The sequence below is a fragment of the Stenella coeruleoalba genome, assembly GCF_951394435.1.
Source record: "Stenella coeruleoalba genome assembly, chromosome: 3".
Taxonomy (NCBI): Eukaryota; Metazoa; Chordata; class Mammalia; order Artiodactyla; family Delphinidae; genus Stenella; species Stenella coeruleoalba.
In genome coordinates, this window is record NC_137148.1 from 162,666,439 (window position 1) to 162,686,917 (window position 20,479).

The window sequence follows — 20,479 nt, forward strand, 5'->3', positions numbered from 1 at the left end:
CGTTGGCCCAGCTCCACCCAGCCACCCAGCTGGGGTCTGTCCAGCACTCTCTCCTGGCCCTCCAGCATGATCCTGTCAATGCAGTTCGGGGGCAGGCCCCCCCCCCAGGACACACACCCAGTGGCAGGTGAGGCCAAAGTCCATGGAGGAGACCACCAGGGTGGCAATGCCAGGTCGGCCCTGGCCAGCCACGCAGGCCCTCATCTCAACACAGACACCTGTTTCTTTATGAGGGTCAAAAAGAGATGGAGCAGCTCACACTCAGCATCTATAAAAAATTCAAACCCAGACTGCCTGCTATCACTCACCTCGGGCAGGAAAACACACATGTATACACACACACACACACACACACACACACACGCTCCAGTGCGTGTGCAGCATCTCGTCCAGCACTAGTAGCCACCCTGTGTTGTCTGCTCGTTCCTTTGCAGATGTGACTTTTGTTCTCCATTATAGAAGTAACTGAAAACCCAGCACTCAGATGCTTCTGAGGGTCACTGTGGGAGATGCACCCGCAGCCAGGTACACACTGATGCAGTCGCCCAAAATGCGGCAGGAAGACTGCACCACAAAGTCAGAAAAATCAAAAGGCACTTCCGATGGAGCCTGAACCCCAACACGGGTGGCTCTTCCTCCATCCTGACCTTGATCCTCTCCCCTCGCCACATCCCGGCTCTGGCAGAGACCAGGCCTCCCCAGGTGGCATTTTTCCATCTCAGTCTGCTCAAAGGGCAGTGGCTGCCATGACTGCCACAGTCCCCATCAGGCTATCGCCCCTACGAGGAAAGGAGAGGGTACGTACAGCATGAGCTCTGATGCAACCGTGCTTCTCTCTGGGCAGGGGTGTGGTGGAACCTTCACTGTGATCCTTTTACCCTGTGAGAACCTTTTCCACATGGGTATGTATGGCCACTTCCAAAATCCTGGAGGCGGGGGCACAGCACAGAGCCCAGAGGAGGGTCTGTGCAGCTACTGGGGCTGCAGGACGGTGGGAAGAGGAGCTTGCTTGGAGCCTGGCACTGGAGGCTCTTGAAGCCCCAGGCCCTTCCCAGCTCTGTGGCACCACCCCCTATGGAATCCTCTGGTTAACAGGCTGTTTTGCTGCTGGTTAACGATGCTGGTTAATGGCTACCAGTCGCTGGAAACCAGCAGGGAAACCAGCCAGCTGGGCACGAATGGCTCAGGAATGCGCGGCTTTCTCTGTGACAGCGGAGAGCTCGACACATTTTCCGAAACTTGGGCCCCGCTTAGCAGTACGTGTGCCTTCTGGACCAGGTCTCAGCTGCCACGTGGCCCTCAGCTGGCCCGAGCATGGCAGGTTTGGGTGCATCTGATGTTAGCCCCAACTCCTGGTTATGGGGAGGCAGAGGGAGTTGTCATGTGTCTGTGTGCACAGACGAACAGATGGACCTGGAGCAACAAACAGCCTTGTCCCATCCCAAATGGTCCTGGGCACCTGAGGGACTGACATCCGCCTCTGAGGCCTAAGGCCCAAGAGGGGGTGTTGGTTCCACTGCGAGTAGGTCGAGTCCCTGCCAGAGCCCTTAAATCAACCCCCTTTGAAATCTGTCCCAAGTCAGGCCGGCAGCCCTCCCCCAGACCTGCCGGGCCTGGTCTGTCTGCGGTGCAGGTGGGAGCTTCGACGAGACAAATCAGGTCCCGAGCTGGGTGGGGGATAAATGGTGGGGAGCACTTGGTATTCCAGTCAGGTAAGAACAAGACAAAACAGGCACACACAGGAACCAAACTGATGAGCCAGGCTCTCTCCAGCCAGAGGGGTTTTCAGAGAACGTTTGTTTTCATTATCTTTCTTTTCCAGGGAACCCTCAGAATAAAACATATTTTGGGTAAAGAGTTACTACTGCGCAGCTAAATACAACTCCTAAGAGTTGTAGTGGCCTCTTCCGCCCACTGGGAGGCTAGCTTCCTCAGCCCCAGACCCAGGGCGCTTTCTAAGCACCTATTTCCTTCTGGAGAGCCGCTCCCGCACACTGTGGGCCCTGGGAAGCGGGAGTGCACAACGCCCGCCCACCTGCCCGCCCCTTCCCGGGCTTTCCAAGTTATCCCCGTGACACAGCAACAAGCACCCCTGTGGCTCAATCTTGCGCACATCCCTAATGATTCCCGCAGAGTTGGCTCCTAGATCACAGAGACACCAGTCAAAGGCCCTTGACAAGTGCCACCAAGCCTCATTCTGTAAACTGCCGTTTGGGTTCCTGCTGCAGCACATGCAAATGCCTTCAACAGCCCTGGATGCCAACCCTACTTCCCTTTCTTTCTTTTTTCATCAACTGAAGAGTGCTGGGCTGCAGCCGGCCAAGTGGGGTTTTCTTTTCCCCTCTGCAGCCTGACGCTTCACCAGCTGTCAGGGGCTGACAACTTAGAAGTGACCCCTGATGGCAGAGGGGCCCAGGTCAGCCAGCTCAGTGTCTGTGAGAGGGCAGAGAACACACATGTACACGGCAAATGAAACAAAGGTGAGCATTTTGCTCTGAAGACGATGCCCTAGATGCCCTAGATCATGGATGTGCTACAGGTGGGGCCAGGCTCTCTGGGGAACCTGGCAATGCCATACAGTTGCCCCAAGGAACCAGCCAACACCGGGGCCCAGCCGTACAGCACCCAGCCCTTGTGGCGCTCACAGCACAGGCGGGGAGGTGGCTGGACTGGATGTGACTCCCAACCCAGGAGCTGAGTGACACCGAGACCCTACGCCAGCTGTACTGCATTCACATCAGGTGGGGATTAGCACCAGGAACTGAGTGAGCGGGTTCTGGAATGCAGGGAGGACTCTGGTTCTCCTAAGGCCAAGTTAACCTGCATACAACCCTTGAGGTGGGTGGCCCATCTCCTGGGCAGGGAGGCCAAGGGACAGAGGGAGAAGATCTGGCCAAGGTCCCTGAGCTAAGGAGCAAATAGGGTCTCAATCTTCAGTCTGCCAGCTTCATGGGCCTCTGGGAAGTGGGCCCTGTCGGCCTACACGGGGTCCAGAACATCGAGTCAGCCCAAGCATCAGGAACGCTGAATGAGCCTGCCCAACTCCACTCGCCAGCCTCCTACTCTATTTCCAACCTCACAGGTGGAGTGTACGGAGCGACCAGGAGAAGTGGGAGCGGAGAGCGAGGCACCCTGCCTCCTCCCCTCCTCCGCTCTGGGTGACCATGCAGGTATGGCCTGGTCAGGACAGAGTCCGCCGTGTGCCTGGCACCAGGCCAGGCCTCTCACACCTGGCAGGGAGGAATGGTCACATTCCATCAATGCCCAGGAGGAGAAGGACAAGGTCCAGAGGTCATAAGGGGCAGACTTAGCACCTGATCCTTCACAGCAAGCTGGGAAAGCACCCCCCTTGTCACACAGCCCCCTCCAGCCCTCACATGGTCTCAGACAGGGAATAGCCTCTTAGTGGAGACTCATGGCCTGGCTTGCCCCGAGCTGCAGCGCAGGGCCTCCACACCCTCAGAACCTTCTAGGAACTCCATTACACATGAGAATGCCCAGAAGGAAGGAAATGTGGGCAAAGCATAAGTCTAAGACTAAGATGTTGGGACCCCTAACTTGAATGGATGTGGCTCTTAGGTTTTGCACAGGAATTTGGGCGACACGGGGTACAACCCAGGAGAACCTCACAGCGCTTCTATGAGCAGCCACGTGGTGCCTTGCTGACTAGAAAGCATCGCTCACTGGATAAATGAACACCAATCCGTGCACTGGCTTCCTCATCTTCCCACAGCTGCTGAAGGCACAGAGTGATCATGGGCCACAAGAGGGCGCCACTGGGCCAGTCTGGCAGCAAGCCCAGCATTGACCTCCAACCCCTGGGGAAATGTCTCAGGGAAGATAAAGTGGAGACTGCAAAAGGGTGACTGGCAGAAGACTGATGGGGCCAATGAAGGTGTGGAGGAAGCCCCAGAGGAGGCACGGGGAGGCGGGGGGGTGGGGGTGTCGGGGGGAGGGCCCTGGGGCCTTTAAGGGCCCCACCGACCTTGACTGGTCTTGGGGTGATGGTCAGTTCGTGTGTGCCCCTGGCCAGGCCACAGCCCCCAAAGACTCTATGAATGGTAATCTGGGTGTGCCGTGGAGGTACTCCGTAGATGCAGTGACACCCACGACCAGCGGACTTTAAGGAGATGACCCTCCATGCTCTGGGTGGGCCTCATCCAATCAGCTGAAGGCCTTAAGAAGGAAACTAAGGCCTCCCTGAGGAGGAAGAAGCTCACCTATGAACCCCAGTGCCAGCTCCTACCTGCCCCATGGAATTCAGACTCATCAGCCCCACTACCACATGAGTCAATGTCTTGCAATAAATCTCTTGGTATCAATGTATCTGCACATTCAGACACATATCTCCTCAAGGCTCCATCTCTCTGGAGCATGCTGGCTGGGGCAAAACCCACAGAACCCCTGGTTCTGTAAGAAGCCAGCAGGCTGTCAGGTGGAAACTGACTTAGACACATATGGCAACTCTTCAGATTTAAAAAAAAAAAAAGACTTGCAATGAAGACTAGAAGAAAAACTAAAGTGTTCTAAAGCACCTTTGGTAGGTGGACGATATGGGGGTCCTAAGACCTGGGGGGGTAAGGATTATAGACAACCCACCCTTTCTTCCATTCCCCAATTTTTCTGTAAGATGGTTATTTAGAATCAAATACCTTTCATGAAAAAATGGGAATGTTGAGTTTCTATAACCCCCCTGCCCAGTACCAAAAGCCAGACAAACACCCATGGTCCCAGGTCCACCAACAGAGACAAGCGTCCCACCCTGGGGGGGCACAGTTCCAGGCTTGCTTGGGCTCTGGGGCCATAGTTTTGAATCAGCACAGAGATCAAGTCAGATTGGCGGCTACAGGAAGGAAGTGGGAGAGACTGAAGAGCCACTGGACAGGAGAGCTGCCTTCAGACCACAGATGGCCTGTTGGTGTGGCCCCAGCCACAGGACCAGCCTGGAGGCAACCAGAGGCAGACCTTGACTCAGCATAGGGCCCAGCCTGGCACAAAAGTGGATGGGGCCAAAACACTGCTCCCAGCCGGCTGCTGTGCCCAGCAAGCCCTAACAGGGCAGGGAGCACACCAGTTCCACAATTCTAAATATGATTAAGACCAAAAAAAGACTCACCCCCTGACTTCCTTGAAATCGGATCGAAGGTCTCAGTGAAACAGAGTCCTGCAAAAAAGCAAGATGGAAAAATGTCAATAAAGAATCTGGAAATTCAAAGACTCACTTCCCAGTCATACAAGGAGCCAGATAAGGACAGTGTTTTCAGGAGGGGTGAAATAAAATCCACACATGTTGAAAATTACAGGAAAGGTTACTGGAGCAGGGTTTTGAAGGATCAATAGGAGTTCCTCAGATGGCACAGGGGCCAGGGCTGAAGGTACACATGAGAGGCAAGAGTGAAGATACAGGCAATGGGCAGCCCCCTTTCACCATTCGCCCAAAACCAACAACAGCCCAGGTCATCCTGCCTCAGAAACACCCCACTGGAAAGGAATCGGGGTGGGTGAGCACCACCAGCCAGGAGGCAGGCTGATGAGGTGACGCCCTGCCCCCCAACACCCTGGCAGGACAGAGCCCAACGCCTGCCCAGCTCCCACGTCACAGCTTCAGAGCAGCTTGTCACTGCACTTGGAGTGGCGGAATTTCCAAATGTCACAAGAAAAAATACACCAAAAAACTCAAAATAATTTAAGCTTTAGCTATTCAGAGATCAGCCTTCTGGTGGAATTTCAGAAAGAACACGGATCCAGATGGAGGGTCGCACCTCTTTTTCTCATCTATCTTGGGGCTCTCAGCACCCACCTTCTGTGTAGCAGACATCACCCGACAGGGTGGTGCTGGTTTGTCACCACAACCCCTTCCCTCTACCCCCAAACCCACAGGGCCCAAATTGGCCTCTGTGCCCATTGTCCTCCCCAGTTCCTCCACAGGGTGCCAAAGTCTTGGGCTCTCCCACCTCCATCAGAGCCCACCTGTCAGGTCTCCACCCTAGCGCCCCCTAGAGGGAGGGGAGGCTCTCCCACCTGGGCCCCCCCACGCCTCTCTCAGAGCGTCTGGAGTGGCTACCTGTCTGCTCCCCACTCAGAATGTCAGGCCCACCGCAAGCCCTGGGTGGGTAGCGGAGCTACATACACGTGGGGAGAACCAACCAATGGGCAGACTGGCATCTTGGTGCCCGTGACCCCGTCACCAAGTGGGCCAAGGGCTGTAGGCATGTGAGGGAGACAGGGCTCAGCCAGCTTGGACCCTGTGGGCCACACACTCACCCCACTTTGCTTACCAGGAGCCTCCCCTTTTGCCAAGGATCTCCAAGGACTCCGCCATTTGGAGCAGACCTGAGAGGTCACACGGAGCTCCAGCACTTACCTCCATGGGATCTGACCCCCCAGAAACCACCCCACACTTCTAAAGCACAACACTCCTCACCACCAGGCTGGCAGATATGGGAGGTCCTCCAGCCCCTTGTGCTGCTCCAGCCCCTGCAGGCACAAGGGCCACCGTGCTGCTGAGACAAGGGCCAAGGTCCCTTCAAAGCAGGCTCAGGACCAGATGACCCGTCCCGCAAACCACAACCAGACCACTGCCTGGGCTGCTGTTCAGAGTACTAGAGGAGCAGCACCGGTGGGGGCCCCGCCTAGCTGGGCCCCTGCAGATGCAACATTTAAGTGGCCTCTGCTTGGAAATGGGTTAAAGACAGAGATCAAAAAGAAGACCTGCAGGTGGCCAATAAGCACGGCAGAAGCCCTTACTCATCAGTGAGGAAGAGACGGCGCAGGCACCTACTGGGCTAGCTAAAAGAAAAAAGACAACACCCCAGAACCCTCGTCCTTTACTGGTGGGAACATACAAGGTGCTGTAGAAAAGTCTGGCAGTTTCTTAAAAGGCTAAACACAGAGTTACCACATGACCCAGCAATTCCATTCCTAGGGATATACCCAAGAGAAATGAAAATATACGTCTGCACAAAAGACATACATAGCAGAATACTCTTACTATTCAAAAAATAGCCAACAACCCAAATGTCCATCAGTTGGTAGACAGAGAAACAACAGAATACTACCCAGAAATAAAAAGAAACGAACTCCTGATGGACACAACGTGGACAAACCTCAAAGCCACCAGCTAAGTGAGAGTAGCCCAACATATAACACCACACGATGGATGATTCCATCTATATAAAGTTCCAGAAAAGGCAAAACTAAAGATCAGTGAGTGCCTGGAAGTGGGGAGTGGCTGCAGAAGGGCTGGGGGGAACTTCTTGGGTAGAACATTAACACTCACTGACTATACACCTAAAATGGGGAAGTTCTATGGGTTACAAATGATGCCTCCATAATGCTGTGACCTGCCCTAGGGCATACAGAGGGTCTTTCTCTGAAGACTCGTGTGGGCTTTGAGGAACACCACCTGAACATGGGGAGAGACTCCCGTCTGTTAACCATTTTCAGTGCAAGAGTGATGTAAAGTGGGTGGAAGGGAAACAGCAGAACACACAAGCACACAGCAAAGACAGCGTCAAGGTAAAGCCACCCTGTCGGTCGTCATTACGGAGCTCTCTACTGACATCACCTGATCATGAAAGCTAGGAAGTCAGGGTGTTCTTGACCAGGGAACAGCAAGTGCAAAGCCCGGAGCAGAGACGTGGGACACCATGGTAGTAAAGAGCATGCAGGACTTGGTTCTCATGCCCCCAGGTCTCTCGGTTCAGATCTCCATGCAAGACTCAGCTCGGGGCTAACCATAGCACCATGTGTGTCTGTCATCCACACACAGCAAAGCCTCTGTGTTCCAGGGGCTTGGGGGACAGAGGCCATGACATCAGCAATGATGTGAGCCCGGATTTAGGTAGCGAAGGAGAGGAACTAAGAAGGGTGCACCTTCCCAGGAGAGACTCCATCAGGGCAGCCCCCCTGGTGCCTGGCTGACTCGATGGTGTGGTGGGCCATCCTCCCCCTGGATCACACGCTCCCTGTGGGCCATCTAGTGAAGCATTTAACTGGCCTAGTTGTCAAGCAAGTTATTTGGGAGACTCTTTTCTCACAAAGTCATTCAATCCCCAAGGGCACTGAGAATAAGACTTTATACTGTAGAGCAGTTAGCCAAGAGGTCTAAAATCCCAAGCTTCCTCCACTACGCCAGGAGGGCTGGCTTCAAGCGTGTGTCCCCATGCCGCCTGACTTTCATCATAGAACCAGGGTCCGGGCCACATGGGTTCTTGTGGTGTCTCCTCCCTCCAGTAGGAGGATCAGGCCAGGTCCTTCTCATCGACAACAGAGCAATTCACTCATACCACTGTGCACGCGTGCATGCATACGCACACGCGCGCACACACACACATGTAGGTGATGGGCCACCTGTCTATCGTTATTAGCAAAAAAGACACCAAGCCAAGACCTGTCGAAATTCCACCAGCCCCTGTGCCGGCAGAGGGGACAAGAGCCCCCATTTGGAAGACTTTGGAACAAAAAGAGGAGTCAATGACACTTGGTCAATGACTGAGGTGTATTTTTTTTTCTTCTTTTCCATTTTTTTGGGTCACGCTCCACGGCTTATGGGATCTTAGTTCCCTGACCAAAGATGGAACCCGCACCCTCGGCAGTGAAAGCAGAGAGTCCTAATCACTGGACCACCAGGGACTTCCCCTGAGGTACGTTCGTTTGTTTTATAAATTTACTTATTTATTTTATTTATTTATTTTTGGCTGCGTTGGATCTTTGTTGCTGTGCGCGGGCTTTCTCTAGTTGCGGCGAGCGGGGGCTACTCTTCGTTGTGGTGCGCGGGCTTCTCATTGCAGTCGCTTCTCTTGTTGCAGAGCATGGGCTCCAGGCGTGCAGGCTTCAGTAGTGTGGCACGTGGGCTCAACAGCTGTAGCTCACGGGCTCTAGAGCGCAGGATCAATAGCTGTGGCGCACGGGCTTAGTTGCTCCGTGGCTGTCTGTTTACTGACTGACTGACTGGCTGCACCTTGCAGCTTGTGGGATCTTAGTTCCCTGACCAGGGATTGACCCCGGGCCCTCAGCAGTGAAAGCACAGAGTCCAAACCGTTGGACCGCCAGGGAAGTCCCTCCCCTGAGGTGTATTCTGATGGCACTCAGCCCATGCTGCCGAACAGCTGGCGACCAAGAGCAGTCAAAAGCACATCTGCTGGCACCAGAGGGCCCACCCTCAGTGATCTGGGTTAATGCAGCTGCCTAAGCTGGCTGTGGCTCTCGCCCATCAGTTTTCCTCTGTCCTGGGGGCAACAGCCTTGATCCTTTCTGCAGACCTTTCCACATGGGGTGCCGGTAGGTAAGCTGCCTGCTCACCACTGTGTCCCCCGCATCCGGTTTCCAGGAGGAAACACAGGCACTGGCCAGGGCACCTCTCCAAGGGCTGCAGGAGTCTCTGATTTTGGAGTGTCCTGCACACTGGCATGTGACCATCCCACCTGTCACAGACTCCCAGCTTGGAGGCCCAATAACATTTTAATGAAGCACAACAAAATTAAAATTTTTACAAGAAGGTTTAAGAAAAGAGAATTTTCTAAAGCGTTCTAAAATGTACTTAAAAACTACTTGTGCGTCTTCAACATCCACCAAAGTGGCCTTTGGCAACTACTGTTTTGTTGTGGCGCAGGGGCTACTTGAAATGGAGATCTGTTTTAGATCAAAACATCTTCTTAAACAGAAGTTTTCAGGTGCTTACTGTGAAGCAAATACACTTTATTTGAATTACTCAAAGTGCATCCAGCCCTGTCACCTCCAAGAAACTATCGGAAGGAAGCTGGTCACGTGATAAACTCATCGGCTCTCTCCCTTCCGAGTCAGGTTCAAAGTGGGGCAGGTAGTCTGAGGGTAACCCCAAGTGCCGCGGGCCCCTCTGGAAACCCTGCCATATGGGTCGCTCACAATGACAGAGGTGCCTCCCAGCACCTGGGGCCATGGCCCCACTTCCACCCTCTGCTGTTAAACAAGGCAGGACAGGACCATCTGGGCTAATTCCCGCTCCAACCAGCAAGCTGCAGTGGACGCCAATGGGGACCCTTACTTGGAGGTTGCCGGGTGTCCACTGGGTGCGCTCAGGACACAAGCCCCACCCATCAAAGGCCTGTGCCTGACTCCAGTGGGTGGCCACTGGGCTGGTGGGAGTAGGAGTGGCTGTGGTCTACCAGCAGCGCTGCACACTGTGCAGGTCTGATGCTGGCTGTTCCTGAAGGTTCCGGGGAAACCTGGGCAGAGCAGCCTCAAGGCCCCAGGCCGGCAACTTCCAACCTCCTGTAGGCAGGCCACACTGAAAGCCAAAGATCCAGGATCCCTGAGGAACAGCCCGCCTGCACTTCCCTTGTCTTAACAGCCTGGTGAAGGCTCGGGACCCAGAGCCATCCTGAGCAGGGGGGGCACCACGGGACCAGGGCACATGGCACCCAGGAACACATCCTGCAGGCTGCAGGCTAAGAGCTGAATTTAGGCTTGTTATTGCTAAACTCCACCACAAACCTCAGGCATCAGAGGGGGTCAAATGACTCGCCCAAACCGACACAGGGCCAGGATCCAACTCCACCTGCCACCTCCAAGGTTCTCTGTGCTGGGTGGTACACACATTTGCAGCCTCCCGTTCTCTGAGCCCTTCAGGGACTTGCAGGCTGACCCCAGGAGGACACAGCCACGTCTGCTGCAGTCACCTCCAACCTTCTGTCTGGGGATTTTGGTGATTAGGCCGGTGACTCATGCCCTGCACTCCACTTAGAGGGGGCAGGCCTTTCCACCACTGGAAGGCCATGGTGGGCCACCCGAGCCCAGGAAATATTCACTGGATGGATGGAGGGGTGAATGGACAGATAGCTGTCCCGTTGAATCTTCTCAGTTTCTTCACAAGCAGGCCCCCATGTCAGGGCCAGACAGACCACCTGGGACCAGACAAGCCATCCACTGGTGACAACTAGGGTGCTGGACAAAACACACAACAATGCTTTCAAAGTGAACGCAGGCAGCACTGGCCAGAGATGTGAAAGAAGGGAAACGGCCAAGGGAGCCTCTGGACTGCTCAGCTCACTGCCTCCAGGAACCTCTGGACCACGGGCCAGGGAGGCCGAAGGAACTGCACGTGCGGGCAGAGGCCCATGAAGGTAGGGACAGTGCAGAGGGACGGCTCCTGGCACCTGCAGGGGGCCTTGAGCTGCTGCCCAGGAAGGCTTCGGGTCTCTCCCTGGGCTGGGGCCCCAAGCCCAGGAATATGGGCCAGGAGACGCCACAGACAGCCAGCCCAGAGGAGTCCTCACTGCACCACTCAGCAGTGGAGCTAAACCAGCCCTCATTTAAGGGGTTCTCTTATTCCCCTTACTAAGAAATTTCAAAAACAAGCTTCCCCAAGATCAGCTGATCCACTGCTAACCAAACTGCCTGCCAGCAGCCAGCCGAACTGACACGCTTTAAGACAATAAAATCCAGCAGACAATCCCATGGAATCTACAACACACAGTATCCAAAACCCAAAACTCTCCAGACATGTGAAGCTGTAGAAAAATGTGAACCTTAACCCAGGAGAAAAATCAGTCAATGGAAACAGACCCAGAAAGGACAGAGAAGATGGAACTATCAGACAAGGGTTTCACTTTAGAGCAACTATTCTAAATTTAAAATGCTCAAGGGCTTAAAGGGAACCTTGAACTGGTGAGAAGAGGAATATGAAGTACCAGAGGAGAGTCACATGGAACTTCTTGAGCTGAGAAATGCAGCATCTTGATGAAATACTTACTGGGTGGGATTAACGTTAAACACTGTGGAAGAAAAGGTTAGTGAATCTGATGACAAAGTAATGTCAATTTACCCAAAATGAATCACACAAAAAAAAATCTACAGGAAAATGAACAAAGCCTTGGTGAGTCCAGCTGCGTGTCTGAAGACTGTGGGAGGTGAGGAAGGCCAGCCCGTGGCCCTAGACGGTGGGAAATCCAGGCGTGGGAAGCATGAGGGGAGGAGTATTACCACGGGCGCCCAAGGCCAGTGTGTGTGAGTAGGAACACGGAAAAGCCGAAGTAGTGCCCGGACATGAGGAAGACGTCCAGATGTCTCACCGCGGCAATGAGCGCCGCGAGGCTGCGTGGGACGTTCTGGAACCTTGCCATGGAGTGCTGCGTAGATGGTGGTGCGGGGCCATGGCCCAGAAACGTATGTTAGGTGAAAACTGTCTTCCCACGCCGCTTGCACACTCCGACAAGAACTCTGTAGATATGCGTGTGTGCATGCATATGGGAAAATAAAAAGATTACAAAAAAAAAGCCGTGGTGAACTGTGGGACAGTACTAAGAAGTCCATTATACATGTAACTGGAATTCCAAGGGCATGATATCCAAAGGAATAATAGCCTCAAACCCCCAAATGTGACAAATACTATAAATCCACTGACCTAAGAAGCTCCAGCAGAAAACAAGGAACCACGTGGCAACACACCATAAGCAAACAAGTGCAGCGGGCTGACTGATGCACCACAAACGGAGACGCGCTCACGAGGCCAAATGTCAGAAACAAGCTCAGAGACCACAGAAGGACATCTTCAAAACACTGAGGAAAGAACACTGCCAACCCAGAATTCCACATACAGTGAAAAGAGAAGGTGACATAAAGACTTGTTCAGACAGAGGCTGAGAGTCTGTTTGTAGCAGATCTGCATTACAAGGAAGGTTCTGGAAGTTCTTTAGGAGGAAGGGAGAGTGACACCAGATGGACATGCACATCTGCACAGAGGATGAAGACTGTCAGGTTACAGTGAACATTTATGAACATGAAAGACCTTTTTCTCATTATGTTTCTGTAAAAGATAATTGATAGTTGAAGGCATAAATAACAATAATGAAGTGCGGGATTTGGATGTGCAACACTAAATGGGTGGCAACCAGGGGCAGGGAGGAGGAGGGGGAGATGGGAGCAGACTGTCCCAGGGTCCTGACACCATCTGACCCACTGCGCAGGAGATTAACTGGGAGGGCGTGGTCTCCCGGTGCCAGAGCTGACCCGGACCTCCTGCACCTCAGCTCTGGGGACGTGGAGCAGGTGGATTCGCATATTTGCCGCTGGACATGCTGAACGTGCACCTCTGGCCTGGTCGGACCATTTACCCGTTCTTGCCCTCAAGGGGTACTTCCCAAGCCTCGAGGGTCCCAGGCCATGCCTCACAGAGTGGGACAGCTGGACACAGAGAGGACACCACATGGCCGTGACTGCACATGGAAGGAACAAGTAATAAGGGGCACAGTGCACATGGCGTAAGGAGATGAAGCGGAGATGCTGAGCTGGACTGCAGGCAGCAAGGGTGGCAGAGACAGCAGCCGTGGGTGAGAAGGCAAGGTTTTTGTTTTTTTGTTTTATTGATTGATTGATTGATTGGCTGTGTTGGGTCTTCGTTGCCGCGTGCGAGCTTCCTCTAGTTGCGGTGAGCGAGGGCTACCCTTTGTTGTGGTGCATGGGCTTCTCATTGTCGTGGCTTCTCTTGTTGCAGAACACGGGCTCTAGGCTCGCAGGCTTCAGTAGCTGTGGCATGTGGGCTCAGTAGTTGTGGCTTACGGGCCTTAGAGCTCAGGCTCAGTAGTTGTGGCACATGGGCTTAGTTGCTCCACCGCGTGTGGGATCTTCACGGACCAGGGCTCGAACCCGTGTCCCCTGCATTGGTAGGCGGATTCTTAACCACTGTGCCACCAGGGAAGCCCGAGAAGGCAAGGTTTGAGGGCAGCCGTGGTATGAGCGAGACAGGGGTCCCCCTGGGTTCGTGGGCCCTTTCAGAAAGTAGATGTGGTACCAACAGTGTCTTCTGAGCAAACAGGCAGAGGTGTCTTTATAGTAGGACCAGCGTCACCCTCCAGACCCACCCAGCCTGCCCTGGACCCCAGCAGCTAGGACGCCCCTGGTGGTGCATGGGCTGAACGTGCAAACATGGTCTTTCCTTGAGGTCTGGCTGGCTGTTCCCTGCAGGGACTGACAGCTCATAGGACCAGGGACGCACTGCTTGTTAGGGGTACCTGCCACCCTGTTACCTCCTCTACATTTTAGGGACCAAGAGGGACTGACGGACTAGCCCGGGCAATGCCCACTTCCCTGTCTCCTCAGCAGCTTTTGGGTCAGCCCTCAGACGGTGATTAACAAGCCACCAGGTAATGTAACTTCCCATGACACACACCCCCCAGGCACACCGCCACCCATCTCCATGCCTGTCACACTTGGTACATGCACGGGCTACGCCTCAGGCTGGCAGCATTACACATGACACGCTTAGTCTCTTCAGACCCTCTGAGGCCTTGTGTCGCTCACATCACAGGCTCACAGGTCACGCCCTCCCCCGGGGCCAAGCTGCCCAGTGTGGCACCTCCTGAGCAGCAGGCACCGACCCCCACACCGGCCCTGTCAGCACCCCAAGTAGCAGAACACCATCCCCCATTAGCAGTGCAGGGAGGATGAAACCAGGAGCTGCTCGGGACAAGTGTCACTGCTAGTGCCATGCTTTGACTGAGAGCCCAGGGCTGAGTTGGGAGGCCTGGCAGTGGTGGGCAGTAGGAAGGCCTCAACACAGCAGGGCAGGGGCGTCCGCGTCCTGAGGTCACTCAGCCCCCAGGCAGCTCCCCAATGCGGGGGGCGCAACTTGGGTGAAGAAACCTGTTTAATAAAGATGTTGATGCATGTAAGAAAAAATAGGGTGGGCACAGGGCAGTGACGGTCAGGGGAACAGGCAGGCCCGTGGGAGAAGGTGTGACTCCTGGCCCGAAACTCCTCTTCCCTAAGATGGGGCGAGGGCGAGAAGGAAGCTTACGGCCGGGATCCTCTTCTCTCTCCCCATGGAGAAGAACACTTACGAGGGTGAAGCAACAGGAAGTGGCTTACGAAATCCACCTCCAGGTCTAGCAACCAGTTTGTAGGAAGTACAGTGGGTAAGGCAACGAGTTACACTTGCAGTTCTCCACTGGGTGACTCTGCCCCAGGGGACACTGGCGACGCGCAGAGACATTTTAGGATGTCGTGACTTGGTTGTGGGGGGCTGCTCCTGGCATCTGATGGATGGAGGCCAGAGACTCTGCTCAACAGACTACGGTGTACAGGATGGTCCCACCACAGAGTAACCCAGCCCCAGATGTCAGTGAAGCCAAGGCCGAGAAGCCCTGAGCTAGCTGCTGCCACGTGGAAAGTAACGAGGACAGTGACTGCCAGGGCAGAACATGGGAAATTCCTTGGGACCGATGAACTGGTTTCTTCAACAGATGAATGGTTCGAGGGGAAGAATGGAGTGCTATAAATTACCACAGACTTAACACGAATGTCGCGTATGGCTCTGTGTGGACCCTACTTGAACTAGCCTCAGTGAAGAGCCTGTGGAGAGCCAGCAAGGGTGCTCTCAGGGAGCTGCACGGAGGCGATGTCTAAAAAACACAAGTCTGTATCTGTTAACATTCAACACAGTGATTAAAATAGCCATGGATGAAATGAAAAGATACCTGGGATCGTTTTAAAGATGCTCTAGCAAACCAAACAAACCAAAAATGGGGAACTGAGGAGGGCACAGGGAAAAGTTGAGACAAGATGGGTGAAAGCTCAGAGGGTGAGACTGACAGCCAGGGGGCACTCGTTATTCTCATCTCTGTCCCACAACCCATGCACATACCCATGTGAAAAGGTTTAAAATAAAAAGTGGAACAAGATAGAAAGCCCAGAGGCAAACCCACGCACCTATGGTCAACTAATCTATGACAAAGGAGGCAGGGATATACAATGGAGAAAAGACAGTCTCTTCAACAAGTGGTGCTGGGAAAACTGGACAGCTACATGTAAAAGAATGAAATTAGAACACTCCCTAACACCATGCACAAAAATAAACTCAAAATGGATTAGAGACCTAAATGTAAGGCCAGAAAGTATAAAGCTCTTAGAGGAAAACATAGGAAGAACACTCTTTGACATAAATCACAGCAAGATCTTTTTTGATCCACCTCCTAGAGTAATGGAAATAAAAACAAAAATAAACAAGTGGGACCTAATGAAACTTAAAAGCTTTTGCACAGCAAAGGAAACCATAAACAAGACGAAAAGACAACCCTCAGAATGGGAGAAAATATTTGCAAACGAATCAACGGACAAAGGATTAATCTCCAAAATATATAAACAGCTCATGCAGCTCAATATTAAAAAAACAAACAACTCAATCCAAAAGTGGGCAGAAGTCCTAAACAGACATTTCTCCAAAGAAGACATACAGATGGCCAAGAAGCACATGAAAAGCTGCTCAACATTACTAATTATTAGAGAAATGCAAATCAAAACTACGAGGTATCACCTCACACCAGTTAGAATGGGCTTCATCAGAAAATCTACAAACAACAAATGCTGGAGAGGGTGTAGAGAAAAGGGAACCCTCTTGCACTGTTGGTGGGAATGTAAACTGATACAGCCACTATGGAGAACAGTATGGAGGTTCCTTAAAAAACTAAAAATAGAATTACCATATGATCCAGCAATCCTACTACTGGGCATATACCCAGAGAAAACCACAATTCAAAAAGACACATGCACCCCGATGTTCACTGCAGCACTATTTACAATAGCTAGGTCATGGAAGCAACCTAAATGCCCATCGACAGACGAATGGATAAAGAAGATGTGGTACATATATACAATGGAATATTACTCAGCCATAAAAGGAACGAAATTGGGTCATTTGTTGAGACGTGGATGGATCTGGAGACTGTCATACAGAGTGAAGTAAGTCAGAAAGAGAAAAACAAATATCATATATTAACTCACATATGTGGAACCTAGAAAAATAGTACAGATGAACCGGTTTTCAGGGCAGAAATTGAGACACAGATGTAGAGAACAATCGTATGGACACCAAGGGGGGAAAGCCACGGTGTGTGTGTGTGATGAACTGGGCGATTGGGATTGACATGTATACACTAATGTGTATAAAACTGATGACTAATAAGAACCTGCTGTATAAAATAATTTTTAAAAATTTAAAAGTGCAGGACTTCCCTGGTGGCACAGTGGTTAGGAATCCGCCTGCCAATGCAGGGGACATGGGTTCAAGCCCTGGTCCGGGAAGATCGCACATGCTGCGGAGTAACTAAGCCCGTGAGCCACAACTACTGAGCCCGCATGCCACAACTACTGAAGCCTGTGCACCTAGAGCCCGTGCTCTGCAACAAGAGAAGCCATCGCAATGAGAAGCCCGCGCACCGCAGCAATGAGTAGCCCCCGCTCACCACAACTAGAGAAAGCCCGTGTGCAGCAACAAAGACCCAACGCAGCCATAAATAAATATATATATATATATATATATTTTTAACATCTTTATTGGAGTATAATTGCTTTACAATGGTGTGTTAGTTTCTGCTTTATAACAAAGTGAATCAGTTATACATATACATATGTTCCTATATCTCTTCCCTCTTGCGTCTCCCTCCCTCCCACCCTCCCTATCGCACAATAATTTTTTTTTTAAGTGTACATGCACAAGACCCTCCACCCAAGGCACACTGAATGGACGGTGTGGGAGGGTGTGAGGCTGGTGAGCACAGAGCTGGTGTTTCACATGGGGGAAAGGGCTGGAGCCAGTGGAGGTGGAAGGACCATCAAGGACGGGGCAGATCTGGACACAGTCCCAGGATGCCCACCACTGGCTGAACGTGGGGAGCATCAGTACCCAACACTGCCCCTCTTGGTCCTGAAGCGCCCACAGGGGGCAGTGGAAACTGTGCCCAGGCAGCATGCTCCCTGTGGCCTGAAGCCCCCATAACTCAGAGGTGCCTGTGGAAAGTGATGGGAGGGAAGGCTTCTGTTCCTCCTTAAAGAGTCTGTCTTTCTGATTCTACAAAGCACAAACGTAGCCCTTGAGCTGATTCTGCAGAGCTGGGATCCAACCTCTCCTGAGCAGTGCGTGGCCAGCAAAGGGGGAGGTTAGGTCCTGAGAAAAGGCCTGTCAGCCAACCTCCTGGCAACTGTCCCCTAATTTCCAGTAAAGCAGAGACGATTGGGAAACGCCTTTCAGGAATCCTCCCTGCAACTTCCTGGCAGGTTCCGAGTGGGATGCTGAGACCACAGAGAGTTTAGACAGTGTCTGGGACCAAGAGGGGCCATTTGTGTGAACCACAGGTGGGCGGAAAGGCCTGGGATGCATCTCCAGATCAGTCCTGTGGGCGTGGCCAGCTCAGGGCCAAGCTGGGAAACCTGGGTGGACACACTGATAAGATTCTACCCTTACTTGATGAGGTCACAGCAGAGCAAGGGCATGGCAGGCCAGCACAGGGGCCCACAGCAGCTCCTCCCCTTGGCCAGGAGGACGGCACAACGTTCATCATTATGTGAAGGGACATGCAAAGAAAGGCAAGAAAAGGGATTCCAAGTGGCCATAGGCCAGGTGTAAATCAGGACCCACATGGTGGCCAGCACAGCAAATATTTCTATCTAAAGTCAGAGAAGTGCACAGAAAGTTTAGGGAAAAAATTTTAAGACATCCTGAGGATTAGAAAAACAGATGTAAATCACCTGCAACTGGCCCTGACACCTTCCCATGCATTTCTGTTTGCTCTTCTTGGGTCAGCAAATAAACATGGTCAGCACCAGACGGGCCACCTTCCTTTCTGCTGCAATTCCCACATGCCCACCTGTACTCCAACTCTCCCCTCATCCCCAGCGACCTCCAATCTGTGTTCTGTCCCTGTGGTTGCATCTTTTCTAGAAGGTCATATAAATGAAATCATACTGTATTAGTTTCCTGTGGCTATGTAACAAGTCACCACTAACTTGGTGGCATAAAACAACAGAAGTTTATTCTCTCAGTCCTGGAGGCCAGAAATCAGTATCCTTGGGCTGAAATCAAAGCGTCACTGGCAGGGCTGACTTCCCTCCGAAGGTTCTAGGGGAGGATCCTTCCTAGCTTCTTCCAGCTTCTGGAGGCTCCAGGCATTCCATGGCTTATGGCCGCATCACTCCAACCTCTGCCTCTGTAGTCACATCACCTTCTCTTCCTCTGCATCAAATCTCTCTCTGCTCTCTCTTAAAAGGTCACTTGTGATCCATTTAGGGCCCATAAACCCAGGATAATCCCATCTCAGAATCCTTAACTCTTTAAAATAATTTTTTCTTGGCTTTTTTTTTTTGATCTAAACATAGATTTACATTTATCATATTTTACTATTTTTTTAAACTTTTAAAAACTTTTTTTATTGAATGAAAAATTCTTTAAATTCTACAGTGCTTTACAATTTTCAGAAGTTTCACCCACATGATTTCAAATAATCCCATAATAACCCTTTTAAAAAAAATCTCCTACTCCTATACTGTCCCTCCCTGCTTCCCTCTCCCCACTGGTAACCACTAGTTTGTTCTCTGTATCTGTGAGTCTGCTTTAGAATCCTTAACTTACTCCCACCTGCAAAGTCATTTTTTTCACATAAGGTCACATTCACAGCTTCCAGAGGTTAAGACCTGGACATCAATAGATAAGGGGGCCCTTATCCGGCTGACCACACAATGCTTAGCATAATGCCCTGGAGATTCAACCACGCTGCTGTCACCAGAAGTTCATTCCTTTCTACTGCTTAGTATTAACCCACCATATTATACTACAATCTGTTCATCCACCTGCAGACTAAGTTAGGGTCATTTCCAGTTTGGGGAACTAATGAATCAACTGCTATACACATTCACATGCAGGTTTTTGTGCAGACACGAATTTTCATTTCACCTAATGAACAGCCAGAAGCATGACGGCTGGGTCCGAATGGTAAGTGTATGTTTAACTTCATGAGAAATGGCCACACTGGCTTCCAGGGTGGCTGTACATTCTGCAGTCCCATCAGCAAAGAAGGAGAGTTCCACTTGCTCCCCGCCCATGCCAGGATTTAATGTTGTCAGGTTTTCTATTTTAGCCATTCTCGTAGGTGTGAAGTGGTATCTCGTGGTTTCAACTTGCACTTCCCTAATGACGTGGAATGTTCTCATGGACTAATCTGCCATTCTTGAATCTTTATGGTGAAGCTATACAAATCTCCAACGCATTTTTTAAAACTGGGTCATCTTATTATTGCGTTTTGAGAGTTCTTCTTATATCCTAGATACCAGAGCTTTAGCAGATGAGTTTTACAAAGATTTTTCTCCCAGTCTGTGGCTTGTCTTTTTATTCTCTTAACAATGTCCTTCAAAATGCAGTCCTTAATTCTATTTTTTAAAATTAATTAATTAATTTATTTATTTATGGCTGTGTCGGGTCTTCCTTGCTGCGCGCAGGCTTTCTCTGGTTGCGGCGAGCGGGGGCTACTCATCGTTGTGGTGCGCAGACTTCTCATCGCGGTGGCTTCTCTTGCTGCAGAGCACGGGCTCTAGGCGCGTGGGCTTCAGTAGTTGTGGCATGCGAGGTCAGTAGTTGTGGCTTGCTGGCTCTAGAGCACAGGCTCAGTAGTTGTGCGGCACGGGCTCAGTTGCTCCGCAGCATGTGGGATCTTCCTGGATCAGGGATCAAACCTGT

General features: G+C 51.9%; 1 protein-coding gene across 1 annotated transcript in view; it reads right to left on the reverse strand.

Annotated features, from left to right (window-relative positions):
* The window catches only part of ELL (elongation factor for RNA polymerase II), an 80,359-nt gene that overhangs the window by 23,124 nt on the left and 36,756 nt on the right, over window positions 1-20,479 (reverse strand). Inside the window, exon 2 of the mRNA XM_079917796.1 lies at window positions 5,117-5,164. Coding sequence (XP_079773922.1) covers window positions 5,117-5,164 — 48 coding nt within the window. The remainder of the gene's footprint in view (window positions 1-5,116; window positions 5,165-20,479) is intronic.